General features: G+C 47.6%; 1 protein-coding gene and 1 long non-coding RNA gene across 14 annotated transcripts in view; one reads left to right on the forward strand and one right to left on the reverse strand.

Moving 5' to 3' along the window:
- Positions 1-2,506: 2,506 nt before the first annotated feature.
- On the reverse strand, positions 2,507-10,462 carry LOC106635146 (uncharacterized). 7 transcript variants are annotated; one of them, XR_004664424.2, is made up of 3 exons: positions 9,510-10,426; positions 8,812-8,919; positions 2,507-2,760 (listed from the first exon to the last, which is right to left on the reverse strand). It is a non-coding gene; the product is annotated as an uncharacterized LOC106635146 (long non-coding RNA). The 7 variants fall into 7 exon arrangements; XR_004664420.2 differs by having other exon boundaries at positions 9,379-10,426; XR_004664423.3 differs by lacking the exon at positions 2,507-2,760 and adding an exon at positions 2,767-4,883 and having other exon boundaries at positions 9,510-10,462.
- Positions 10,463-11,133: 671 nt separating this feature from the next.
- The window catches only part of CAMSAP1 (calmodulin regulated spectrin associated protein 1), a 97,022-nt gene continuing 80,490 nt past the window's right edge, over positions 11,134-27,665 (forward strand). For 3 of the 7 annotated variants that reach the window (XR_010108989.1, XM_034929490.3, XM_034929489.3), the window contains exon 1: positions 11,134-11,301. Coding sequence is in view for 3 of the 7 variants with exons in the window: in XM_034929490.3 (XP_034785381.2) it covers positions 11,142-11,301 (160 nt within the window). In the remaining 4 variants the exon portion in view is untranslated. The remainder of the gene's footprint in view (positions 11,302-27,665) is intronic. The other 4 variants (XM_034929494.3, XM_034929495.3, XM_034929491.4 and 1 more) reach the window with 3 other exon arrangements.

Genomic DNA, 27,665 nt, shown 5'->3' on the forward strand with positions numbered 1-27,665 from the left:
TGTTTTGATTTTCATGATGTCCAATTTATCTTTTCTTTTGTTGCCTGGGCCTTTGGTGTCATATCCAAGAAATCATTGCCAAATTCAGTGTTACGAAGCTTTTGCCCTATATTTTTCTTTTTCTTTTTTTTTGCTACAGGGTCTTGCTCTGTCATCCAGGATGGAGTGCAGTGGTGTAATCACGGCTCACTGCAGCCTCAAACTCCGGGACTCAAGTGATCCTCCCACCTCAGCCTCCTGAGTAACTGGGACTACAGGTGTGCACCACACCTGGCTCATTTTAAAATTTATTGTAGAGACAGGGTCTCTCTCTCTGTTGCCCAGGTTGGTTTCAAACTCCTGGGCTCAAGAGGTCCTCCTATTTTTTGAGACAGAGTCTCGCTGTTGCCAGGCTGCAGTGCGGTGGTGCAATCTCAGCTCACTGCAACCTCTATCTGCCTCCTGGGTTTAAGCGATTCTCCTGCCTCAGCCTCCTGAGTAGCTGGGACTACCAGTGCATGCCACCACACCCAGCCAATTTTTGTATTTTTAGTAGAGATGGGGTTTCACCACTTTGGCCAGGATGGTCTCGATCTCTTGACCTCGTGATCCACCTGCCTCGGCCTCCCAAAGTGCTGGGATTATAGGCGTGAGCCACCACACCCAGCCTCGGGGGATGAGTCCTCCTTTCTCAGCCTCCCAAAGTGCTGGCATTACAGGCATGAGCCACTGTGCCTGGCTTTGCCCTTTATTTTCTTCTTAGAATTTTATAGTTTTGGATCTTACATTTAGGTCTTGGATCCATTTTGAATCTATCTGTGGTAAGGTAAGGGCCAAACTTTATTTTTCTGTGTGTGGATATCTAGTATTCCCAGCATCATTTGCTGAAAAAGACTGTCCTTTCCCCACTGAATGGTCTTGGCACCCTTATTAAAAAATCATCTGGCCATGTATGCAAGGGTTTGTTTCTGGGCTCGCTATTCTATCCCATTGGTTTCTATGTCTGTCTTTATGCCAGTGCCACATTGCTTACTATAGCTGTGTAGAAAGTTTTGAGATCAGGAAGTGAAAGTCCTTAAACTTTGTTCTTTTTCAGACTGTTTTGGCTAGTCAGGGTCCCTTGAGATTCCAAATGAATTTTAAGATGTTTTTCTGTTCCTGCAAAAAATGTCATTGGGATTTTATAGGGACTGCATTAAATCTGTAGATTGGTTTGGGTAGTACTGACATCTTAACCATATTAAGTCTTCCAGCCCATGAACACAAAATGTCTCTCCATTTATCTGTGTCTTAATTTCTTTCAGCAATGTTTTGTAGCTTTCATTGTACCAGTCTTTCACCGCCTTAATTCTTGTTTTATTCTTTTTATGCTATTGTACATGGAATTGTTTTCATAATTTCCTTTTCAGATTGTTCTTTGCATCCTACTGCTTTGCTGAATTCATTCATTAGTTCTAACAGATCTTTTGTGGAATCTTTAGGATTTTCTTCATATAGGATCATATAATCTGTAAACAGAGATAATTTTACTTCTCCCTTTTCCATTTGGATGCCTTTTATTTTTCTTGCCTAATTGCTCTGGCTAGATCTTAATAGAAGGGACAAAAGTGGATATTTTTGCCTTATTCCTGATTTTAATTTTTTTTTCAGATGGAGTATTGCTCTTGTTGCCCAGGCTGGAGTGCAATGGTGCGATCTTGGCTCACCACAACCTCTGCCTCCTGGGTTCAAGCGATTCTCCTGTCGCAGCCTCCAGAGTAGCTGGGATTACAGGTGTACACCACCACGCCTGGCCAGTTTTCTATTTTTAGTAGAGACATGGTTTCTCCATGTTGCTTAGGCCGGTCTTGAACTCCCAACTTCAGCTGATCCACTCGCCTTGGCCTCCCAAAGTGCTGGGATTACAGGCGTGAGCCACCGCACCCGGCCTCTTATTCCTGATTTTACAGGAAAAGTTTTCAGCCTTTCATCACTGAGCAGTGTTAGATGTGGGCTTTGCATAAATGGCTTCTATTATGTTGAGGTAGTTGCCTTCCAGTCCTAATCTGTTGAGTGGTTTTATCATGAAAGGGTGTTGTTTTGTCAAATGCTTTTTCTGCATCAATTGAGATGATCATGTAGTTTTTTGCTTCATGCTGTTAGTATAGTGTAGTACACTGATTTTTTTTTTTTTGTATACTAAGCCGTCCTTGAATTCCAGGAATAAATCCCCTTGGTCATAGTGTATAATCCTTTCAATATGCTGCTGAAGTTTGCCAGTACTTTGTTGAGGTTTTTTGCATCAGTGTTCAGAAGAAATATTGGTCTGTAGTTTTCTTTTCTTGTCATATGTATGTCTGGCTTTGGTACCAGGGTAATGCTGGCCTCATAGAATGCGTTAAGAAGTGTTCCCTTCTCTTCAGTTTTTTGGAAATGTTTATGAAGGGCTCGTATTAGTTCTTCTTTACATGTTTGGTAGAATTCACCAGGAAACCATCAGGTCTTGGACTTTTCTTTGAGATTCAGATAATGCTTTTAATGCCTACAAAATTAAAAATGAAATTAAAGTACTTTCATCACAAATTTTAAACGGTGGTACAGTACTGCATGTGCTTCTTTATGAATGCATTAAATAATGTAATCAAGCAGCTGGTCTAGGAGTTATGGTAATTTTGGAGCAATGATGAGCAGAATGGTATTCTGTGGCATCTGCAGCAATGGTGATGTGATGTGAGACATCCACGACTTCTGTAGGAGGTGGAGTCCCGGACACTGCTGATGCTGCTGCCAGCAGTTGGTTGCCTAGATTCATAATTCAGGAAAATGTTAAATTTTGGTTAAAGGCCAGTGATGATAAAGATGGTATTTTTTCCTGTCCCAGTTCTCAGTATCAACCTTTTCGGTGTGCTGGATATGATAACTATCCCAAACACCCCCATGGGCCCATGTCACACATGAACATATTCTGTCATATCTGTCTTTCCAGAAAAAAAATGCTGAGAATGACCACAGTAAGGGATGCTTTACTTTGAAACATTCCCTGGTGTACCCAGCCCTGACCGAGGGCCGTGTGGAGGCTGGAGTGTGCAGGTGCAAGGGGTGGTGCCCTGTGCAGGAGGGTGGCCTTGGCTCCTGGGGTGCACAGGCATGGCCTCTCTGCAGGACCTGTGCTTCCACTAGGAGGCTGTGGTGGTTACATGCTCCTGAGTGTGTTTGGGGAAGGAACTCAGTAACTAGTCACCATGTGTATATGTGTCCTGCAGCTGCTGTGGCAAATTACCAAAAATTCAGTGGTCGAAACACAAGCATTTATTCTCTTACAGTTCTGAGGTCAGAAGTCTAAATTATCTCACTGAGGTAAAGTCAAGGTGTTGGCAGGGCTGGCTCCTTCTGGAGGCTCTAGGGTAGGGGAGAATCTGTCCCTGCCTTTTCCAGCTTCTAGGGGTCTCCACATTCCTTGGCTTGTGGCCCCTTCCTCTGACTTCAAAGCCAGCATCTTCCCTCCTCTGACCCCTGCTTCTGTGGTCACATCTTCTGTCCAACTGTGAAGCTCCTACCTCCCTCTCACGATCGTGATTATATGGGACCTACCTGGATAGTGCACGATAACACCCCATCTGAAGGCCCTTCACTTAATCCCATCTCCCAAGTCCCTTTTACCAGGTACGATGATTTAAAAGATGGCATCCCCTCCAAAATTCATGTTGAAACTGAAAGTTGTCAGAATCAAAACAGAGTGACTAATGTTAAGAAAACCCTAACAAATAGAGCTAGGGAAGGCCATGAAGAGAGGGTCCATATGCCCGATAACAAAAACTATCACAAAAGACCACAAAAACCACAACCTTGCACAAAGGCCATTGAATTTTTTTTTTTTTTTTTTTTTTTTTTGAGCCCAAGTCTTGCTCTGTCACCCAGGCTGGAGTGCAGTGGTGCAATCTTGGCTCACTGCAACCTCTGCCTCCCGGGTTCAAGTGATTCTCCTGCCTCAGCCTCCCGAGTAGCTGGGATTAGAGGTATGCATCACCATGCCTGGCTAATTTTTGTATTTTTAGTGAAGACAGAGTTTCACCATGTTAGCCAGGCTGGTCTTGAACTCCTGACTTCAAGTGATTAACCCACCTCAGCCTCCCAAACTACTAGGATTATAGGCGTGAGCCACCACACCTGGCCAAGGCCACTGAAATCTTACACAAGAAAATATTTCTGCAAGGATACCTGCCCAGCAGCTACCTTCCAAACTTGGACCGGTGTCTCCCTTGCTATTAATCTTTGCAGTCAAGGGTATCATTTCAAAATGATTATGTAATCTCCTTTTTTCCTTTAAAACTTTTGTCTTCCTTGAACATGCAGTTACCGTAATATGCATGTTCCCGTTGCAAGGCCCTATTCCTGAATAAATATCTCTTTAGAGAGCCCCTCTGTCATTTGGGTTAACTAACAACAAACTTGGTCCCCATTGTGGTGAAAGAAGAGGTGGGGCCATTTCGGACTAGGTCATGAGGGCTCCTCTTATAAAAGAGGCTTCCTGTGGAGTTTGGCCTTTTCTTGCCCCTCTGTCCATCCCACCTTGTGAGGACACAGCATTCTTCCCTCCAGAGGAAACAGTAACGAAGTGCCCTCACCAGACACAGGACATGCCAGTGCCTTGATCTTGGACTTCCCAGCCTTCAGAACCATGAGAAACAAATTTATATTGTTTATAAATTACCCAGTCTGTGGTATTTTGTTACAGTGGCACAAATGAACTAAGACACCAGGTAAGGTCACACATTCACAGGTTCCAGGAATTAAGATGTGGACATCTTTGTTGGGGGTGGGGGGCGTTGCTGTCACTGCACTATTTCGCTAGTGAGGAGTCCAGGGGCCTCATTCTGTTGCTTGTAGAATAAGCCAATGTCCACTTGGTGGGAACCTCAGGATGTCTAGGAACAAGACGGGAAAAGCAGGGCAAACAGGATGAGTTCTCCTCTTGTGCTCTCTGTGGGCAGGTGGGAGCCCCTCAAGGAATATGCCCATCCAACTCCTCCCCAGAAGGCTGGGCCCTGGAGTCACTGGAGCTGTGCCTGAGCAGCTGCTATGCTTGTAGGAGAGTTCTGAGCACCTTCCCTCTACCTTCATTGTATCTAATAATGCTGTAACCTAGTCTCAACATTAAAAACGAAAAAAACGGCTGGGCGCAGTGGCTCATGCCTGTAATCCCAGCACTTTGGGAGGCCAAGACGGGTGGATCACGAGGTCAGGAGATCGAGACCATCCTGGCTAACACGGTGAAACCCCGTCTCTACTAAAAATACAAAAAATTAGCCGGGCGTGGTGGCGGGCGCCTGTAGTCCCAGCTACTTGGGAGGCTGAGGCAGGAGAATGGCGTGAACTCGGGAGGCAGAGCTTGCAGTGAGCCGAAATCGTGCCACTGCACTCCAGCCTGGGCGACAGAGCGAGACTCCGTCTCAAAAAAACAAAAACCAAAAAAAACCCGAAAAAAAGGTCAGCCTGTTTTGCTCTAACAAAAATATTTTTCTCTTTTTCTTTTTTTTTGAGTCAGAGGGTCTTGTTTTGTCACCCAGGCTGGAGTACAGTGGCACAATCCCGGCTCACTGTAGCCTCAACCTTCTGGGCTCAAGTGATCTTCCTACCTCAGCCTCCTGAGTAGCTGGGACCCCAGGTGCACACTATTACTTCCTTCTATTTTTTTTATTTTTTGTAGAGGTGGGGTCTTATTTTGTTGCCCAGGATGGTCTTGAACTCCTGCGCTCAAGTGATCCTTCTGCCTTGGCCTCCCAAAGTGCTGGGATTACAGGTGTGAACTACCACGCTGGGCCAGAATTAGTTTTTTTTTTTTTTTTTTTTGTTTCGTTTTTGAGATGGAGTCTCCCTCTGTCTCCCAGGCTGGAGTACAGTGGCACGATCTTGGCTCACTGCAACCTCTGCCTCCCAGGTTTAAGCAATTCTCCTGCCTCAGCCTCCTGAGTAGCTGAGATTACAGGCACATGCCACCACGCCCAGCTAATTTTTGTATTTTTAGTAGACAGAGTTTCACCATGTTGGCTAGGCTGGTCTTGCAGAATTGGGTTTTATAATAAGCAATGAGAAGCATTATAGCAGCCCTGATAATGAAACTTTAATGACATAGAGACTTCTTCCTCTTCTCCTTGTGGTTTGTCCTTTAAGCCTAGGGGGACCTCTGGTCCCTGGACTCTCCCCTCTCCCCACTGAGGTCTGGCGTCAGCATGGGCCCTCACACATGCCCTCAACTGTTCTGCCCTGGTCAAAACAGCCACTGTCTAGGCCCCACCTTCATCCTGTGTTCTTGGTGAGTGGACATACACCTGAACCACCCAGCCTTCCTGTCCACTTAAGGGATGTCCCCAGAGAGGCGAGAATACTGCCCCACATCCAGCCCAGATAACTATCCTGGGCCTTCTGTGCCTCCAACCTGCCGTGCCTCTGCCCTGCCCTTAACCAGTCATAGGGCCACCAGGGGAAAACCAGCCAGGCTCCCATCCCAGCCCAGCCCAGCCCAGCCCTCTTTTCAGTCCTGCACCCTGCTGCCTTCTCTTCTGCTGCTACAGGAGGAAAAAGGGTCTCTCTGCTGGGCTCCTGCTCAAGGGCACACGACACCTGCTCCCCATCATCAGATCCTGTCTACTGCATCACTCCAACGGGCACCTGTCATCACTCCATCTTAAACACGCCATTCCGCACCCCATGCCTCTGTCTCGCTGCTCTCCTTTACAGCAAACTCAGGGACAGAATGCAAATACTCATCCTCGGAACTCCTGCCTGTCTTTTGTCCTCACCCATATCTCATCTTGAATTTGCACATGTTGTGGGAGGGACCCGGTGGGAGGTAATTGAATCATGGGGCAGGTCTTTCCCATGCTGTTCTCGTGATAGCGAGTAAGTCTCATGAGATCTGACAGTATCCTATTAGGGGGAGTTTCCCTGCCCAATCTCGCTCTTTGCCTGCCGCCATCCACGTAAGATGTGACTTGCTCCTCCTTGCCTTCCACCATGATTGTGAGGCCTCCCCAGCCATGTGGAACTGTAAGTCACTAAACCTCTATCTTTTGTAAATTGCCCAGTGTCGGGTGTGTCTTTATTAGCACCGTGAAAACGGACTAATACACCACCATTCCACGAAACCTGCACTCGCCAAATCTGAGTTAGCTCCCAGGCCATAAGCTGGGGACCCCTCTCCTGGCTTCTCACCTTTCAGGCTGACTACTCCCAAGTGCTGCCCCTAGGCCCAAGCACCATGCCTCGACTTCCCCTCCACCTGAGCAATGGCTCCTTGGCGCCTCCTCCTGTCTCGCAGCTCTAAAGGCTCTCTCTGTGGTGACAATTCCCAGTCTCCAACCTGGGCCACGCCGGTGACTTGCTCATCCAATCACCCACCAGCGTTTCCATGAGGAGGCCCAACAGGCATCTGAGACTCAACACAGCCAAAGCCACAGCCCAAACTCCGCCGGTATTATATTAGGGGGAGTTTGTGGGAGATACCTGGTGGGAGGTAAAATCCCTGTACCACCCTGCCTCGACCTTTCCCATCTTGGTTAAGGATAACTTTCTCCTTAAAATTGCTTACGCCCAAAACACTGTAACTTAAATAAAATGGACAAATTCCTCTAAAGACACAAACAGATGATCTGAATAGACCTACAACAAATAGAGATTGAATTAATAATCAAAATAAGTAATCAAAAAAGCCCAGACCCAAATGGCTTCAATAATGAATTCTATGAAACACTTAAACAATTAAAGCTGGGTCCAGTGGCTTGTGCCTGTGATCCCAGCTACTCAGGAGGCTTGAGGTGGGAGGATCAGTTGAACCCAGGAATTGGTGACCAGCCTGGATGATATAGTGAACAGGCATCTTAAAAAAAAAAAAAAAAAAAAAAAAAAAAAGAGGAACACTTCCAACTCATTTTATGAGGCCCAGTAGGACACTGATACTGATACCAAAACCAGACACAGACACCACAAGAAAACTTCAGACCAGTATCTATGATGAATATGGATAAAAAAAATCACTCAACAAAATTGTATTAAACTGAATCCAGGAAGACAGATACTCCATGACCAACTGGAATTTAACTGAACACAGGGGATAAGTGTCTTTTCAATATCTGAAAGTCAATTAATGTAACACACCACATTACTAGAACAAGGAAAAAAACCCATGATCATCTCAATGGATGTGGAAAAATCATTTAACCAAATCCGACACGTTTTCATGATAAACACACTCAACAAACTAGAAATAGAAGATACTTCCTCGGCTGGGCGTGGTAGCTCACGCCTATAATCCCAGCATTTTGGGAGGCCCAGGGGGGTGGATTACTGGAGGTCAGGAGTTCAAGACCAGCCTGGCCAACATGGTAAAACCCCATCTCTACTAAAAATACAAAACTAGCTGGGCGTGGCGGCCTGTGCCTGTAATCCCAGCTACTCAGGAGGCGGAGGCAGGAAAATCGCTTGAACCTGGGAGGCAGAGGTTGCAGTGAGCCAAGATCCAGCCACTGTACTCCAGCCTGGGTGACAGAGTGAGACACTGTCTCAAACAAACAAAAAATAGGTTTTATCAGGTTGAGGAAGTACCCTTTTTTTTAATGATTTTTAGACAGTTTCCCTTTTTTAGCTGGGATTACAGGCACCGGCCACCAACCTCAGCTAACTTTTTGTATTTTTAGTAGAGATGGGATTTCTCCATGTTGGCCAGGCTGGTCTCAAACTCTGGACCTCAAGTGATCCGCCCGCCTCGACCTCCCAAAGGGTTGGGATTACAGGCGTGAGCCACTGTGCCCAGCCTGATAAAACCTATTTTTTAAGCACCCACAGCTATCATCATACCCAAAGGTGAAAGACTGGATGCCTCCTCCCTGAAATCAGGAGCAAGACAAGGATGTCCACTCTTGCCGCTTCTAGTCAATATTGTATTGGAGCTTCTAGACAGGGCAGCTAGGCAAGGAGAAGAAATAAAAGGCATCCAGATTAGAAAGGAAGAGATAAATTGATCTCTATTCACAGATGACACGCTTTTGTATAAAATCCCAAGGAATCCACTAAAACACTAGAACAACTAATAAATGCCACTAAAAGACAAGAAGAACTAATAAATGGGTTTAGCAAGGTTGCAGGATAAAAGATCAGTATACAAAAAGCCCTTAGAGTCACACTTGACCTTTCCGGGTCACACTCCACATCCCATATGACAGTGGATGGCCTCCTGCCTCCTTCTCAGCCCTTCCTAGTCTGTTCTTCACCCAGGAGTCAGAATGACCCTTTTAAAGGGTTAGTCATATCCTTCCGTGTGCTCAGTCTTCCGAAGGCTGCCCATTTCCTGCAGAGAAGGGGCCACCGTTCTGACTGTGCAGGACCTGTCCGCATCCCTCCATGTCCCCACCTCCCATTTCCTACCAGTCCTTCCAGCTCCTGCGTTCTCGACTTAGTGGCCTCTACTGTGTTTCTTACACTCCAGGCTCTCGTGTCTCAGAGGCTCTGTCTGCCGTGCTCCTTGCTCAAGACACTACTTCTGCAGATATCCTTACCCTCGACGCCCACGTCCCGCCGGTCTTTGCTCAAATAAGTGCCCTCCTATGGCTTTCCTTGACCGCTCTGCCCTGTCCACCTCGTGTTCTTTTCAGACGGCTGACTCAAGAAAAAATAGACAATCTCAACAGACCTATAACAAGTGAACAGACTCAATTAGTAACCAAAGAACTATGAATCAAATAAGTCATCAAAAAAGCCCAGGCCCAAATGGCTTCAACGTTGAATTGAAGCCTGCACGTGGGTTGGTATGTGAATGACGGACTGCCTGGGTCCTCTGGGCACCTGGCATTTCATACATGTTCCGCCTCTGGCACGGGGTGTCTCGACCAGGTACAGACAGGCTGGGAGCCCCGCGCCGGGCGCCCGCTCCCTGGAAGCTCGACCTCTCCCTGCCGTCAAGGCGCCGGTGGGCGGCACGTGGGCCGGCTCTCCCGGGGGCAGTTCTCTATTTCGCTGGTGAGGTTCTCAGACCAAATCCTCGGAATGCAAACTCTCACGGCGTTCCCGTAATTCTCAGCCCAGCGCGGGCCCCGACGCAGGCTCCAGGGGAACGAAGTCAGCGTCCCTTCCGGGGGATGCGCCGGCGGGGCCGCACCTGTTTCTGCCTCAGGGGTCCAAACGCCCACCTTCCCTGCACCCGGACGGGGGTCTGGAGACTGGCACGTCCACCTGGTGCCCGTCTGCTGGGCCGTCGCCTGCCGAGGTCGCCGCCGGCCACACCCACGAGGTCCCCAGGGCGCCGGCGGCGAGAGCTCGGCCGGCCAGGGGGCCGGGCTGTGGCTGAGGTGGGACGATCCAGGGCCGGGGAGGAGACACGGCGCTGAAAGAGGGCAGCTGCGGGCTCGGCAGGATCCCCGCCGCCGACCCACTCCACCCACCCCGCGCCGCCCACTCCCCGCTGCCTACGCCGCGCTCCGCACCGCAGGCCTCAGAGCCTGAGAAAAGCAACGGGGCAGGCGCGGACCAGAGCGGGTCCTACTGCGCCTGCGGAAGCGGGCGGAGAGGGGCGGGTCGACGCTCACTGCGCCTGCGGAAAGGGGCGGGGCAGGCACAGGCCAGCGGGTGCCACCTACTGCGCCTGCGGAAAAGGGCGGGGCGGGCGCGGGCTGGCGGGCGGTGCCTACTGCGCCTGCGGAAAGGGGCGGGGCAGGCGCGAGAAGGGAGCGGAGCTGGGGGCGGGGTCGAGGGCGGGGTGGCGGGCGGTGCCTACTGCGCCTGTGCGAGGCCCGGGCGGTGAGCGCGCTCCCGCTCCTTGGCCGCCGCCTCAGCCGCTATCGCCGCCGCCGCCGCTCACCCGGGACCGCGCACGCGCTGCCACCGCCCCCGGCCCGCTCCCGCCCCCGCGCCCGCGCCCGCCCCCGCCCCCGGCCCGCGCCCTCCTGCCGCCGCCTCTTTGGGCCGCGGGCTCGGCACCTCCTCCGCCCGGGCTCAGCGCCCGCAGCATGCAGCAGCCGCGGGGGCGGCGACGGCGGCGGCTGTGAGGTGAGGCGGGGGCCGCGCTCGGGCGCCCCTCCCGGCTGGCCGGCTGCGGGGCCGAGTGGTGGCTCGGGGCGCACCGGGCCCGGCGCGGCGAGGGGCGGCGGCGCCTTTGTTGCGGCCGGGCCGCCGCCTCAGCCCTTTGTCTGCAGATGGTGGACGCGAGCGGTCGCGCCGCCGCCGAGGGCTGGAGGAAGATGGAGGCCCCGCCGGACGGCGCCGCCGACCTCGTGCCCCTGGACCGCTACGACGCGGCGCGCGCCAAGATCGCCGCCAACCTGCAGTGGATCTGCGCCAAGGCCTACGGCCGAGGTGGGCCGGGTGAGGGGCGCGGGGCGGGGGCCAGGGGCGCGGGCCGGGGTCGGGCCGGGTCGGGGTCCGCGCGCCGCGCCTTTGTGCCGCGTCCGCACAGGGTCGGGGCTGGGCCGGCCGCCTCCGAGGTCCTGGCGGCGCCCGGGCAACGCGGAGCGTGGGGACGCGGTCACCTGGCGAGTGGGCGTCCCTGCGGCGGAGGGCGGCGTGGGTCGGGGCTTCCGCTCCTATTTCGGGAGTGCCCCCAGCCTCCCGCTGGCGGCGGCGGCGGCGGGAAGGAGCTGCCCGGTTCTGGGCGCAGGGAGGGGCCATGGGGACGCGGGGCCGCCGTCTGAGGCGCCGCTTCCCGGCGCGCCGGGCATCGTCCAGTGCTGGACCTGTGATTCCGAGCCTCGCACTTGTTACGAATTTTGATGCTTACAAGCTGTCAGCTGTTGAATTCCCCAACTAGAAATTGCGTATTCCGCGCATTGTGCTTAATCATAATGATCCCCTTTGGTTAATTCCTGTTTGGAAGAACTAGGTAACCTTGGTACTCAGTCCAGTTTGTTAGGCCCTAATGTGCTTAGTGGATTAAGACGCTCCTGTTTCGTGCCCTGGGAACAGGACAGACCTAGTGATTCTCGTCCGTGGCTGACTTCTTTATTAATTTCAGGTGCTTTGTTTCAGGTACAATTAAAGGTTAATATTTCTGCAATCCTCTTTTCATTTGAAGCATTCTTAAAACATTTGCCTTTATTCTGGTGAAAAATTACCCTTTTTAGAGTAAGACTAAAGGAGACAGCCCTTCCAGAGAAGAGTTCAGTTGACCAGTTTGGAAAACGCTGAGTAGGCGTTGCCCTGTTTGACAGTGGCCTGTGCCCCAGCTAGACTCGAGTTAGTCATAAGGGCAAACGCGTTTTGTAAGTTTTAGGGATTAAATACCTCGCCTTATTTCAAACTGGTTTTTGTACTGTGTAAGTAGTAATTGGGAAAGAGTTTTTCCTTTGACAGTTTTCAGTTTTACAGTTCTTGTTTACTGGCTCAGTGGAACCTTAGTTTCTGTGTTGTAATGAGGAAGAAACACTGCTACATCCAAGACTTCACATGAGTTTTTGAGAACGGAATTGGTAAGATGGAGGTATGAAACTTGAGTCAGGTGCAAAGAACAGCCCGAGAGCGGACGCCTGGGTATCTTGCAGTCACTGCCGGCTGCATGGGCTCACCTGCCTCACACCTTGTGTTAGTCACTGTTTTGCTTTTCTTTGTATTTTGCCGCATGTGCTTACACCACGAACTAGTTTTTACACCTTTGCCAATGATGTCTCTTTCTGAGACTGGCTTTTGTTATTCCGTTATCCCACGTTACGTTCTTAGGTTCTTCTTGACTTCATCTTCACTTTTCCACATTTCCGCTGCTGTGGAGTGTCTCACTGAGGACTGTTCACCGCAGCTGCTCGTGGGCGCTGGCTGGGCTCCCGTAGGTGCTGTGGAGCCCAGTGCATTCTTGGGCATGGCTCCTGGGATCCGAGCACAAAGTTTTACTCCTGCATGTTTTTTAAGATTTTGTATGTGGAGAGGGTTGAGGGCTCAGGCAGCGGATGTTAGACAAATTGCTATAAAAAGAACTTTCACGATCTGCTTTCCAATTTCTTTAGCAAGGTGCATGCATTTGTTATTTCATTGCATTTAGCTTTGGCATTCAGCATGGGATTTGTCAGCCATCCAGAAATAAGTACGCGTGTCTCTGTGTTAGTATTGGGGTCGTCTAGTTTCAGTTCCGGTACCAGATCACTCTTTAATCCTTGTTGACTCATCGGATGATGAATTCACAATCTGATACTAACATGGGCTTTTGAGTTCTGGAATTATTAAAAGGTGGGCATTTAAAGAAAAGAAACATGAACAGGAGCTGGAGAAGACTGGACACCATCTTAGGAGCTGAGACTGGAGTGCCCCTTACTGGTGGGTGACAGTGCCTTCGCACATCAGACTCCGATTTTAGGAGGTCTGGTTTCCACTTTTTTTTTTTTTTTTTTTTTTGAGACGGAGTCTCGCTCTGTCGTCCAGCCTGGAGTGCAGTGACGCGATCTCAGCTCACCGCAACCGCCGCCTCCTGGGTTCAAGCGATTCTTCTGCCTCAGCCTCCCAAGTAGCTGGGATTACAGGCGTGCGCCCCCACTCCCGGCCAGTTTTTGTATTTTTCGTAGAGACGGGTTACTCCATATTGCCAGGCTGGTCTCGAACTCCTGACCTCACGATCCGCCTGCCTTGGCCTCCCAAGGTGCTGGGATTACAGGCGTGAGCCACCACGCCTGGCTGGTTTCCACTTCTTTTTGCCGAGAGAGGGCTTTTACATTCTATACTTTGCTTCACAGGGGGAGCATATGTAATTACAAAAAAAAAAGTTTTTAAGCCAGGTGTGGTAATTTATACTTATAATTCTAGTGACTCGGAGGCAGAGGTGGGATGCTCACTTGAGGCCAGGTGTTTGAGATGGAGTCTGCCTGTGTTTCCCAGGCTGGTCTCCAACTCCTGGGCTCCAGTGATCCTCCTGCTTCAGCCTCGTGTGTAATTTTCTTTTTTCCTTTTTTTTTTTTTTTTTTTTTTTTTGTGGAGGACAGGGTCTCGCTCTGTCGGCCAGGCTGGAGTGCAGTGGTGTGACCTCGGCTCACTGCAGCCTCCGCCTGCCGGGCTCAAGTGATCTTCCCGCTTCAGCCTCCCTAGCAGTTGGGACTACAGGTGCACCACCACGCCTGGCTAACTTTTGTATTTTTTGTAGAGATGGGGGTTTTCTTTAAACAGTTTTTATTTTTGTAAAAATGGGGTCTGTTTGCCCAGGCTAGTTTCGAACTCCTGGGCTCAGGTGATCTGCCCGCCTCGGCCTCCCAAAGTGCTAGGATTACAGGCATGAGGCACCGCACTTAGCCCTCCTGTGTAAGACTGTGTAAAAATTGAGACTCTATTTAAATTTACAGGTTGGAGAGATCGTAATTCAGATGACCGAAATACTTGCCTCAGCTCAGCTGAAGTGATTTACGTTGTTGGGGTCACAGCCTAGGTGTGAGATTCGCTGCTACCCAGTGTGGCTGTATCTTGTAAGAGACTGAGTGGGGAGGGGGTTTTGGTAGGACAGTGTGGGTCCCCCCAACACTTCTTCTAATCCAGCAGCATTTGCTTTGTTTCTTCTTTTGAATGTCTCCATGTACCTCTCCAGCTTAGTTTTCAGTTAATCAGACATGGTTCTTTCAATATGGATGTTTTAATCGGAAATCACTTTTGGGGGTATGATGGTGAAAGTGGCTTCAATGTTTAACTTGTTAAAGGCTTGTTCATTAGGTTGCTAACTAAAGCCCATCCTCCATTTGTGTAAAGATTGAAAGCATTGAAAGCCTGCTGAAACTCCAGGGCTGGCTGCTGTCTTGTTTTGCATTAGCCTTTTGAGATTTTTGGTGTCCTGGGGCCACCAGTCTGCCATTGTAGTAAGTGGGTGGGCTCAGGAGAGCTTGCCCTTGGCGAGGCCTTGTGGCATATGGCTGTGCAGAAACACTTCCTTCAGTTTCGTTCGTCCCTGGGGCCACAGCCAAGAATTGTGGCCGCCTTGGGCTTTTATTTTTAGGTCCCCCTCCCTTTCTTTTGGTAACTCTTGTTTCATTGACAGTGTTTGCATTTTTTAAAGAAATAATGTATTGGACATGTTGAAAATTGTCCGCTTAAAAATGTCTATAAGAAGGTGCAGAACCTGACTAGTCATCACATTTTGTGGTGATGTTTGAGTGAAAGTTGTAATAAATTGGTGGAAAGTTGAGGGGGTGGCTGAAGTTCCCTTTATTTTACCGCATAGCACGCTGGACTAGAGCAGTGCAGTCCTGGCGTTGATCTCGGCCACTGTGCGTTTTGTACATGCCCTTAGGAAACTCAGAGGTATCTAGGCCTTGGTTTCAGGGGACAATGTGGAGAGCAAGCTTTTATTATCTCTCAAGGACAATGTTAAAAAACAACCCAGGGCAAGTACTAGCATGCACTCAATTCTTTGCAAGGATGTCGCGGTGTAGCTCAGTGGAAACCAGGTTTTCCTTTTGCTTGCAGAGCCAAGCTGCCCTGAACCCTAGGGCACTGGATGGGAGCTTAGGGTTCGCCAGTTCATCCCCTCTCCTTACTGACAGCACGTGGCCCTGTGCAGAAGCCACATGGCCTGCCCAGAGGCACACTGTTGGGAGGAATTGTCTGATCCCCTCCTCCTTTTTTTCTTTTGCTAGAGTAATTCGAACTACTGATTTGGAAACCATGTTATGGAATAAGAAATCAGTGTGAGGATGCTGTGGCCTGTGAAGCCTGGGTTTTAGTCCCCATCTCAGGGACCAGCAGTTTCATGATATAGGCAACAAGAAGAGTTTACACTCCGGTTTGCTAACTTGACATGATGAGCAAAATCCCTTTATAATCAACTCCAGAGGGTCGCCATATTGTTTCCTTGTAGTGACTTTTCGTTAAAATGAAATCTGTGCTCAGAGCCCCTTTCCACCTCCAGAACTTGCCCTCCTGTGTAAAACTGTGTAAAAATTGAGACTCTTTATTTAAATTTACAGGTGAAACCACTGCGCGTCTTCCTCCCTGTGTTGGCAGGAGGGCAACAGTGGTTGGAGTCTTGGTGTGAAGAGGCTGCTCTTGATGGCAGCACACTTGTAAGCACATTGCTACATTTCTGAAGGTGATGACTTGTTCAGATTATTGGTTTATGAGTTTAGATTGTATATTTAAATCGTCTTTGGTTGTTCTTGACAAGGGATTTGGGTGTTTCTGACATGGGGGTTACAGAGCATCTTCAAATGCTTCCTGAGCACCTGTTAGGTGGTACTAGATACTGTGGGAGTTGCTAGTTGGTCCAGCTAGCATGACCTTTCCTCTGCAGAGGTGTCCTGAGAACCACCTGCTGCCTAGTTATGTGTGCATCTCTGTGAGGCCAGGGATTATGGTTGTCCCACTTACTGCTGTGTCCACAGTACAGAGTGCTCAAATACTTGTTGAATGGTTAGCCCCTAAGAGCAGAGGGGAGGGCAGCTGGCTACAGCCCTGTGCAGAGGAGAGGTGTCTTCGGGTGTACTGAGTAGATTAACCTTGTTGAGGCGGAGGATTTGTGGACTGAAATAGTAAGTGATTAGTTTGGAAAATAGTCTGGGGCCAGATTGTTTATGGTGCTCAGGTTGGCTGGGGATTTCTTTGATGATGTGTGCCTGGGAGGGTTTTTAAGTAGGGGGATGTCGTGCTGAGAGAGCGAGCCTGGGAAGATGTTTTTAGCAGGTTTGAGTGGGTAGAGGCCATAGACAGGTGTTCTACCTGAGAGTTGATGTCGTTAGGCTGGAAATGCCAAAGACTTGCCTGTTCTTGTTTTTATTTTTTTGAGACAGGGTCTTGCTCTGTTGCCCAGGCTGGAGTACAGTGGCATGATCACAGCTTACTGCAGCCTTGACCTCCTTGAGCTCAAGTGATCCTCCCACCTCAGCCTCCCGAGTTGCTAGGATCACAGCTAGGACCACAGGCCTGCACCTCCTGGTCCGGTTAATTATTATTTTTTGTAGAGGTGGAGTTTTCCTGTGTTGCCCAGGCTTCTGAAACTCCTGGGCTCAAGCAGTGCTCCCACCCACCTTGGCCTCCCAAAGTGCTGGGATCACAGGTATGAGTGAGTGAGTTAGTCCACTGTGCCCAGATGGACTTGCCTGTCTGTCGGCAGAGGGAATAGGAAGGGTAGATAGAGCCAACAGATATACAAGCTGAATCTGTGGAGCTGGACTGATTGACAGTGGCTGTGGGAGGTGGCTAAGGGTGAGTACAGTCAGCTGAACTGCCATGGGGAGCCCAGACACAGGAACGCTGGTGCCCTTGACAGGAATATTTAGTCATTATTTCATAGCATTTTTCTACTTTCATAACTTTTCTTGTCACTACAGAAAAGATCTTTGAGGCCAGGCGTGGTGGCTCATGCCTGTAATCCCAGCACTTTGGGAGGTTGAGGTGGGCAGATCACCTGAGGTCGGGAGTTTGAGACCAGCCCGGCCAACATGGTGAAACCCCGTCTCTACTAAAAATACAAAATTAGCCGGGTGTGGTGGCATGCGCCTGTAATCCCAGCTACTCAGGAGGCTGAGGCAGACGAATCGCTTAAACCCAGGAGGCGGAGGCTGCGGTGAGCCGAGACTACGCCACTGCACTCCAGCCTGGGCAACAGAGTGAAACCCTGTCTCAAAAAAAAGAAAGATCTTTGAGTTTTTTAAATTTCTGGCTTTCCTGAGTTCCCACCTAGTCCTCTCTTTCTTTTTTTTGAGACGGAATCTCGCTCTGTCGCCCAGGCTGGAGTGCAGTGGCATGATCTTGGCTCACTGCAAGCTCTGTCTCCTGGGTTCACACCATTCTCCTGCCTCGGCTTCCTGAGTAGCTGGGACTACAGGCGCCTGCCACAACGCCCGGCTAATTTTTTGTATTGTTTTAATAGAGACGGGGTTTCACCATGTTAGCCGGGATGGTCTCGATCTCCTGACCTCGTGATCTGCCCACCTCAGCCTCCCAAAGTGCTGGGATTACAGGCGTGAGCCACCGCGCCCGGCCCTCTTTTTCTTAGAGTGGTTTATTATTCCCCAGTCACTCTCGTCCCATCACTTCAAACTCAACTAGTCAAAATTAAACTTATATCTGGGGGTGGAGTGTGGTGGCTGACACCTGAAATCTCAGCACTTTGGGAGGCTGAGGCGGGAGGATTGCTTGAGCCCAGGAGATTGAGACCAGCCTGGGCAACAGAGTGAGACTCTGTCTCTACAAAGAACATAAAAATTAGTTGGGCATGGTGGTGCACGCCTGTTGTCCCAGTTGCTTGGGAGGCTAAGGTGGGAAGATCAGTTGAGCCCAGGAGATTGAGCCTGCAGAGAGCCATAATTGTGACACTGCACTTCGGCTTGGGTAACAGAGCAAGATCCTGTCTCAAAAAAGGTTAAACTTACATGAGTTCAGTTGGGCATTACATTGTGAACTGTGGGGCCCTTCGTATCCTTTTCAGGCCTCCTGTAGCGATGGAAGTGTCTGCATATGCAGAGACCCATAATGACGGGCTTGAGGAGGCTGGCTCTCTAAAGGGCAGATGCTACTGGCAGAACAGGGGAGTAGAGGGAGGGAGACTCCCCTGAGGGAATCTGGAATGTTCCATTAGAGTGAAAACTGAGTTTGTAGTCTAGGTGTGTGAGAATCAGATGGAGGTAAGGGAACGAATTAAGAGAAGCAAAGACAATAGGGGGAAGTGGAGGGGAGTGCGTGATGTGCACACCGTGTGGGAAAGGCTGGTGGCCTCATGGGGGTAGTGGCTGCAGAGTTGGAAGGCGAAATTAGACTGGAAAAAGTGCTGAGGCCAGAGCGCGGAATGCTTTGAGTGGCTGATTCGTAGATTGGGGATTTGCTCTGTGGGAATTGGGGAACCACTGAAGGTTTCTGAGGAGGGGAGAGATGTATGAAATCTGAGCTTTTCGGAGAAGTCCCTGCTAGGATACAATGGTTAATGCCCATTGTAAGGTATAAAGTGAAGACTTTTGTTTTGGACTTGTTTTTTTTTTTTTTTTTTTTTTTAATAGAGACAAGTTCTGTCAGGGATGGTCTCGAACTCCTGGGCTCAAGAGATCCTCCTGTCTCGGCCTCCCAAAGTTCTGGGATTACAGGTGTGAGCCACCGCGCCCGGACATTTTGGACCTTTGAGAGAACCTCTTTTATCGAGGTGTGATTTACATCTGGTAAAGCACACATGTTTTAAGAGTGTAGTTTGAGGAATTTAAACCACTGTGACCACAACCACAATCAAGACAGAGCATTCTCATTACTTCCCGAGTTTCCTTTGTGCCCCTGCCCGGCAGGACCCACCCAGGGCTTCACTGCTCTGCTCTGTTATTGTAGATGAGTTTCCTCTGTGCATCTAACCTGACTTCTTTCACTTAGCGTAGTATTTTTGAAATTCATGTTGTGTAGATCTTTTTTGCTTAGTAATAATATTCCATGGTATGGCTAGCTCACGTTTTAGAACTCCATTCATCTGTTGGTGATTATCTGGGGGCATTTCCAGCTTTTGGCTATTATGAATAGAGCTTCTGTGAACATTCATCTATGTGGACAGATGTTTTCATTTATCTTAAACAGCTGTGCTTGGGATTACTGGGTGATAATAGGATACATATGTGTAACTTTGTAAGAAAGTGCCCAGTTGTTTTCCAAAGTGACATATTTATTTGGCCAGCAGCTTATGTGAATTCCAGTTGCTTTGCATCCTTGCCAACACTTGATGATGTCAGTCTTTTTGATTTTAGTTATGTAAGTAGGTGGGTTGTATCTCACCGTGGTTTTTGTATGCATTTCCCTGATGACTTATGATGAGCATTTTTATATGCTTATTGGCCATTCGAGTACCTTTTTCTATGAAGTATCTTAAAATCCTTCGCTAATGTAAAAAAATTAAATTTTAGTTTTGAGTTAATTGTGTATATATATTTTTTTCTTTAAACAATTTTTATTTTTGTAAAAATGGGCTCTCACTGTGTTGCCCAGACTAGTTTGGAACTTCTGGACTCAAGTGATTCTTCCACCTCAGCCTCCCAAAGTGCTAGGATTACAGGCGGGAGCCACCACGCCTGGCCAGGTGGAGACAGTTGTATATTAACATGCATTTTAAAGAAATACTATACAGAGATCCTTGGTACCCTTTACTCAGTTTCCCTAATGATGACTTCTTCTAAAATTGTAGCATAATATTACACCAGGATATTGACCTTTATCTAATCCAGATACAGATCATTCCATCCCACGAGGACCTCTTCTGTTGCCCTTTTCTAGCCACACCTGTCTCCTTCCCTTCTGCTTCCTTCGGGTTTATTTTGGTCTTCTTTTTCTAGTTTCTTGAGCTAGGAACTTGTATTAATGATTTGAGACCTTTCCTCTTTTCTGATGTAAGACTCTAGTGCTGTAAATTTCCCACTTAGTACTGCCACAGCTGCATCTCACATATATGTTGTATTTTCATTTTCATTCAGTTCTAGGTATTTTTTAAAAATTTCCTTTGATAACTACTTCTTTGACTCATTGTCTTAGTTCCTTTGGGCTGCTATAACGAAATGTAGTAGTCCCCTGTTATCAGTAACCTTTGGTCAACTGTGGCCTGAATATATTACATGGAAAATTTAGAAATAATTCATAAGTTTTAAATCGCATGCTGTTCTGAGTAGCATGATGAAGTCTCACGCCGTCTTGCCTGGACGTGACTTATCCCTTTGTCCAGCATGTCCACACTGTATATGCTGTCCTCGTACGTCATTGATATCATCTGCTCCTGACATCCCACCATGGACGTCGTCATGGCTTGATGACCCAGGATCTCCCCAAGCAGATAGTTCTCTGTCTGACCTATTGTCAGAAGGTTGGGAGTAGCCTAAAGCTAGGTCACTACTATGCCTAATGTCATTCAACTCACTTCATCTCATCATGTAGGCATTTTCTCATCTCACATCCTCATGAGAAGTGTGAGTATAGTACAGTAAGTTGTTTTGAGGGCCAGGCGTGGTGGTTCACACCCGTAATCCAAGCACTTTGGGAAGCTGAGGTAGGAGGATAGCTTGAGTCTAGGAGTTTGAGACCAGCCTGGGCAACATAGCAAGACCTAGGCTCCACATTAAAAAAAAGAATTAGCTGGGCGTGGTGGCTGTGTGCCTGTAGTCCCAGCTACTCAGGAGGCTGAGGTGGGAGGATCGTTTGAGTTGGGATTTGAGATTACAGTGAGCTGTAATTGTACCACTGCACTCCAGCCTGGGCAACAGAGTGAGACCGTGTCTCAAAAAAACTTTCGTGTGTAGGAAAGTGTAGTACTGAGCCCTATATGTATATATTTTGTTTCTGGAATCCTCTGAGGGTCTTGGAGCTTATCCCTTGGGGATAAGAGGGGACTGCTGTACTTTTGAGTAATTTATAAATGACAGAAATTGATTGTTCATGGTTCTGGAGGCTAAGAAGTCCAAGATTAAGGTGCCAACAGATTTGGTGTCTGGTGAGGGCCTGTTCCTCATAGATGGCACCTTCTGGGTGTCCTTATATGGCAGAAGAGGACAGGCTCCCTCAAGCCTCCTTAGTCTCATTCATGAGGGTAGGGCCCTTGTGACCTATTCACCCCCGAAAGGCCCCACCTCTCACCACTGCCACATTGGGGATTAGGTTGCCGTGTGAATTTTGCAGGGGCAGAAAACACTCAGACCACAGCACTCCTCAATGATTTCAAACTTTTAATTTTCAAGTGTTCAGAGATTTTCCTGTTTTGTCTTATGTATTTCCCATATGATTTCGTTAAGATAACCTAGTTTGATTTCTTTTATACTTGTTAAGGTTTGTCTTGTGGCCTAGGATATGGTCTCTTTTAGTGAATGTTTCATGGGCATTTGGAAAAAAATGAGTATTCTGCTGTTACTTGGTGGAGTGTTCTATCAGTTGTATTCTGCTAGTTGGTTGTGTTCTGATTTATATCTTTGTTGATTTTATGTCTAGTAATTCTGTCTAGGGGGTGTTGAAGTCCCTAGCTATACTTGTAGATTTGTCTGTTCCTCTTTTTAGCTGTGTCAACTTTTTTCATGTACTTTGAGGCTTTATAGTTTGGTGCGTGGACTTTCAGGATTTTTAGGTCTTTCTGGTAGATTGATCCTTTTATCATTATGTAATGTCCCTTTTTGCCTCTCGTAATTTTTCTACTTTATTAATGTAGTTCTGCTTTTTTTAAAAAAGTGTTTGAATGGCGTATCTTTTTTCCCTCCTTTTAGTTTTTAACCTACTTAAGTTGTTGAATTTGAAGTGTATTTCTTGTAAAGAGCATGTAATGATGTTATGTTTTTTAATCTACCCTCTACCAGTCTGTCTTTTGATTGGTGTATTTAGAGTGTTTACATTTACTAATAACATTATATTGTTAACAATTACTATTGATAACGTTAGGACTTGAGTCTGACATTTTATAGTTTTCTGTTTGTTTCCTCTGTTTCTTGTTCCTGTTTCTCTTCTCTTGACTTCTTATTGGTTAATTGACCATTTTTTAGGATTTTCTCTAGATTTATTTATATTGTTTTTGGGTGTATCTCTGTATAATTTCTTAGTGACTGCTCTGGGTATTACGGTATACTTATGTGACTTACAACAGTTTACTGATATCCTTATTTTACTGTTTTCAGTGAAATGTGGAAACCTTTTTTCCATTTAGCCGCCCTTGCTCTCTCCACTTTTAAATACCACTGTCTTGACCATCTGACAGTGTTAAAATTTTTGTCATCGTATGTAATTTAAAACACTCATGAGGGTAGTCTGTTGTATTTACTCATTACTCATGTCTCTGCATTTTTTCTTCCTGGTCCTCCAAGATTCCTTATTTTCTTGCTCTTTGGACAGCTTTCTTTAGCCATTCTTTAAGGTTTGACAGATTATTTTATTTTCCTTCACCAGAAAACATCTTTATTTCCTCTTCATTTTTTTAAGGATAGTCTTGCTGGATATGGAATTTGTGGTTGATTGACAGTTCTTTTCCTTCAGCCCTTGAAAACTGTGCCACTTCCATCTGGCCTCCATAGCTTCAGATGAGAAGTCCTTGGAGCTGGTGTTCCCTTGTATGTATCGTACCATTCCCCTTTGGCTGCTTCAAAATATTTTGTCTTTAGTTTTAGAAGTTTAGTCGTGATGTGTCCTGGTGTGGATTTCGTTAGGTTTATCTTTTTTGGAGTTCACTCAGTTTCTTAAAACATTTCATTCATTCCTGTCATTCAACATGTTTGGGAAGATTTTCTCTCTTTCTGTTGCTGTTTCTCCTCTTTGATCTGGGCTCCGGTGATAGAACCCTTGGATCTTTTGTTATTCTCCCGCAGGTCTTGGAGGCTCTGTTCTTCTTTTCTCCATTGCAGTTTCTGCCTGTTGTTCAGATTGGGTAGATTCTCTTGATCTGACCTCAAGGTCAATGATTCTGTCTTCTGTCATCTCAACTATTGCTGAGCCCATCCAGTGAGTTTTAAAATGTCTGTTACTATATTTTCCAGTTCTTCATTTGGCTCTCATTACCAGAATTTTCTAATTTTGTTTCAGGAGAATTTGTGATTACTTGGGAGTGATTTCATGCCAGTTGCTTTAAAATCCTTGTCAGATAGTTCCAACATTTGATTTATCATGGTGTTTGTGCCAGTTCATCGTCCTCTGATTAAAGTCATTTCTGATGGCTTCCTGATCATTTTGTCTATTTTGTTAGGAAACTCTGGGTACTGGTTTTATTTTAGCAGTAGTCACCTTGTTCAGGTTTAGCATGCAGGCCTGTCCTACTTTTGTGACTGTGGTTCTAGTGATAGTCTGACCTTCCTAGCCTTTGTGGTGCTGTTTCGGTCGCTTGACTTAGCCTCTCCCCTGGGGCTTCCATGGGTCCCCGCTGATGTTGCTCGAGGGCAGCAGGAGCTCCTTAGGCTGGGCAGCATGCTGCCTCTGGATGGACATGGGAGTCTCTGTGCACAGGACCAAGAGCTTCCCAGGCTGGGTGTTTGTTTTACACCCCTGCCTCTGAGGGGTGGAACATTTCAGCATCACCGTCAGGTGCGTGGAGTGTGGCTCGTGTGCCGGTGTCCGCCCCTCCCCTCGGATGGCTTCCCTCAGTGGGGAGAGGAGTCCCGTGACCAGTGGGGAAGGAGAGTGCCTCCTAGGCCAGGTGCTGGTGATGGTGGTCCCACTTGCTGGATTCCCTTGGTGCAGGGTGTGTCTAGTTTGTGGGAGGGGTGTCTCAGGTCTGCCTGATGGGGAAGGAGAGTGCTTCTGGGCTGAGGGATCTCTTGCTGATGTCCCTACCTGCTGATTGTTAGTAGGGCTTGGGCTCGCCTGGTGTGGTAGGTGGAACTCCTACTCAATCCAGGGCAGAATAAGTGTACCTGGGTTGCCTCTGTTGCTAGGCAGGGAGTCAGGAAGCATCAGGCCTGTGTCACCTCCTGTTGGGTGGGGGGTCGTAAGAACACCCTGTTGCTGTGTTGGTCCTCCAGTCCTGAGGCCCTAAGCCAGTTTGCCTTCCTCTTCCACCTTTCAGAGTCCTCCTTTGTCTCTAGGGTTCTCTCCAGGGTTTATGGTTGTGCTTAGAGGAGAGGAACAGGGAGAGACAAGTGTGTGCCATTTTGTCCTGGCCAGAAATTCCTTCTGGCTGCTTGAAAAATCTTCTCTTTGTCTTTGGATTTCGTCAGTATTACTGTGAGTTCTTTGGTCTGTAGATGTCTTTTTTTGAATCCTGCTGGCATTTTGTAGTGCTTCTTGAGACTATGGTTTCATGAGCTTCACAAGTATTGGAAGATTCTCATCCATTATATGTTTACTGTTTCTGCCCCATTTTTTCTTCTCCTTCCTGGGCCTCCAGTTACATGTCAGTGGCACAGTGTATGTTATTTCTGTCTCATTGTTCTTCACTCAGGATGCTTTAATTCTCTTATCTGTATCTAATCTATTCATCAGCCCATTGTATAAAGTTAAATTTAGTTACTATGTTTTTCTGTTCTACAACCTTTCTTTTGTTTTGTTTTCCTTTTCTTCTTTCTTTTCCTCTTTTTTTCCTTTCTCCTTTCCTTTCCTTCTCTTTTCTTTCTTCCTGCCTTTCCTGCCTTTTCTTTTCTTTCTTCTTTTTTCCTTTCTCCTTTTTTTCCTGCCTTTCCTGCCTTTTCTTTTTCTTTTTTGTTTTTTCCTTTCTCCTTTTCTTTTCTTTCTTCCTGCCTTTCCTGCCTTTTTTCTTTTTTTCTTTTCTTTCTTTCATCTCTCTCCTTCTCGTCTCTCTTCTCTTCTCCTTTTCTTCTTTCACTGTCCTCCTCTCTCCTTCTCTTCTCTCTTCTCTTCTTTTCTTCTTTCAACAGGATCTCATTCTGTCTCCCAGGCTGGAGTGCAGTGGTGCATTCATGGCTCACTGTAGCCTTGAACTCCTGGGCTCAAGTGATCCTCCAGCTGCAGCTTCTTGAGGAGCAGGGACTACAGGCAGGTTCTACTTTGCCCGCCTAATTTTTAAAACTTTTTGTAGAGATAGGGTCTCATCATGTTGCCTAGGCTGGTCTCAAACTGCTGAACTCAAATGATCCTCCTACCTTGGCCTCTCAAAGTGTTGAGATTATAGATGTGAGCCACTGTGCCCAGCCTATAATTTCTGATTAGTTCTTTTTTTTTTTTTTTTTTTTTTTGAGACAGTCTTGCTCTGTTGCCCAGGCTGGAGTGCAATGTTGTGATCTTGGATTACTGCAACCTCTGCTTCCTGGGTTCAAGAGATTCTCCTGCCTCAGCCTCCTGAATAGCTGGGATTACAGGCGCATGCCACCATGCCTGGCTAATTTTTGTGTTTTTAGTAGAGACGGGGTTTCACCACGTTGGCCAGGATGGTCTCGAACTCCTGACCTCGTGATCCACCCGCCTTGGCCTCCCAAAGTGCTGGGATTACAGGCATGAGCCACTGCACCTGGCCGTGATTTGTTGTTTTTTGAAAAAATTTATTTATAGAGATGGGATCTTGCTATGTTGCCCAGGCTGGTCTCCTGGGCTCAAGTGATGCACTGCACCTGCCTTAGCTTTCCAAAGTGCTGGGATTCCAGGTGTGAGCCACCACACCCAGCCTATTTTGTTCTTTTTCTAATTTGTCAAGTTCTTTTTTCTTCTTTTGATTTTTCGTAATTTCCACTTTTCTGTCCAAAATTTTAATCGTGTCTTTTTTGTTGCTATTGTTTGAAGCATGGTAACTGAAAGTCTGTGGCTGGTACCTCAAGTTGTGGGGTCCTGCGGGCCTGTTTCGTCACCTTTGGTCTTCAGCAGTTTATTATGAACCATGTCTGCACACGGTTTTCTTTGAGTTTATTCTGTTTGAGGTTTTCTAGGCTTCCTGAGCCTGTAAATTGGTGTCTTTCACCAGATTTGGGGAGATTTGGGCCATATTTATTCATATACTTTTTTGCATCAACCTTTTCTCTACCGACACAGTGTTGGAACTTTTGACATCGTCTCATACTTCAAGACTTGCCATTTTATCCCATCAGTTTCTTCTCTCTGTTCTTCAGATTGGATTCTTTCTATTGATCTATTTTCATATTCACTGACTCCTCTGTCGTTGCCATTCTGTTGAGCGCATCCAGTGAATTTTATGTTGCCATTGTACTTTTTAGTCCTGAAATTTTCGTTCTAGTTTTTAATTTCTCTGCTGAGATCTCTATTTTTTCATATATTTTAAGAGAGTGTAGCTTTACCTCATGGAACTTATAATAGCTGTTTTAGAGTCTTTGATAACTAACATCTGGGTCATTTTGGGGTTGGCCTCTGTTGGTTGTCTCTTCCTTTGAAAATTGGTCACATTTTCCTAGTTCTTTGTTGAATAATTATGGATTGGGCTCTGTGAACATCATGCTGTGAGACTGGTTTCTGGGTCCTGTTAAAGTCTTTTGGATAATGTTGATTTTGTTTTGCAGCTGGGTTGCAATAAACCCCATTGGGTTCAGCCCAGGAGTCCATTTTGCTGTCATGGGTGGTGGCTGCAGTGTTGGTTCAGCTTTCACAGCTTTTGCCTGTGGCCCTGGGCCTGCCCAAGGCACACACAGCTCAGGAGTAAGCCCAGATCGTGCAGGCTCATACACGTCTCTGGGGATCCCTCTCCAGCTCTCCTTTTGTGAATTCCTTCCACACTTTCTGGCTCCGAGGAACCTTCTTCCTCAGCCTCTGCCTAGAAAGATGGGCTTTCCTCCTTCCTTACCCCGTGCCTAGGCTTCCCTGTTTCTGCTGCTCATGCTGCCACTGCACAGCTCTGTGACTGCAGCCAGCTGGGTCAGGCTGGGAGAGAAAAGTGGGAGCCCTCAGGATTCCCCCTCCAGCTTGTAGGGGCCCTTTTTCCTCATCCTCTGGCCAGAGAAAGACAGGGTTTATCTCTGAGCCTGGCTGTCTGGGGCTGCCCTCAGGTCCAGCCAGGGCAGAAAAGAGAAAACGAACCTGAGGAGTCCCCTGTTTTGGGTTCCTTCTTCAGGATGGACCCTCCTCCCCAGTGTGCCTGCTGCAGCTTACTTTCCAGAGTCCTTAGGTAGGTGTTTGTCTTTTGTCCAGAGTTTTTAGCTGTCGTCAGCGGGAGAGAGGGGCTGTCTTGGACTGTCTTCATCTTGGCAGGCTTCAGGAGTCTGGGAGCTTGCTTCTGTTACTGTTTCTGCTGGCTTTTGCTCATGATGTCTTGTCATTTTGCTTAACTGACCATTGTATGTGAAAGATTTTGGAAACAGTCTGAGGCCTAAGATATAATCTTTTCCCAGGGGGAGTTTCCGTTGGCTTCCAGCGGTCCCTTGGAGACAGGAACAGATCTGGTCACCCCAGGC

This window comes from Pan paniscus, chromosome 11, assembly GCF_029289425.2.
Source record: "Pan paniscus chromosome 11, NHGRI_mPanPan1-v2.0_pri, whole genome shotgun sequence".
NCBI lineage: Eukaryota > Metazoa > Chordata > Mammalia > Primates > Hominidae > Pan > Pan paniscus.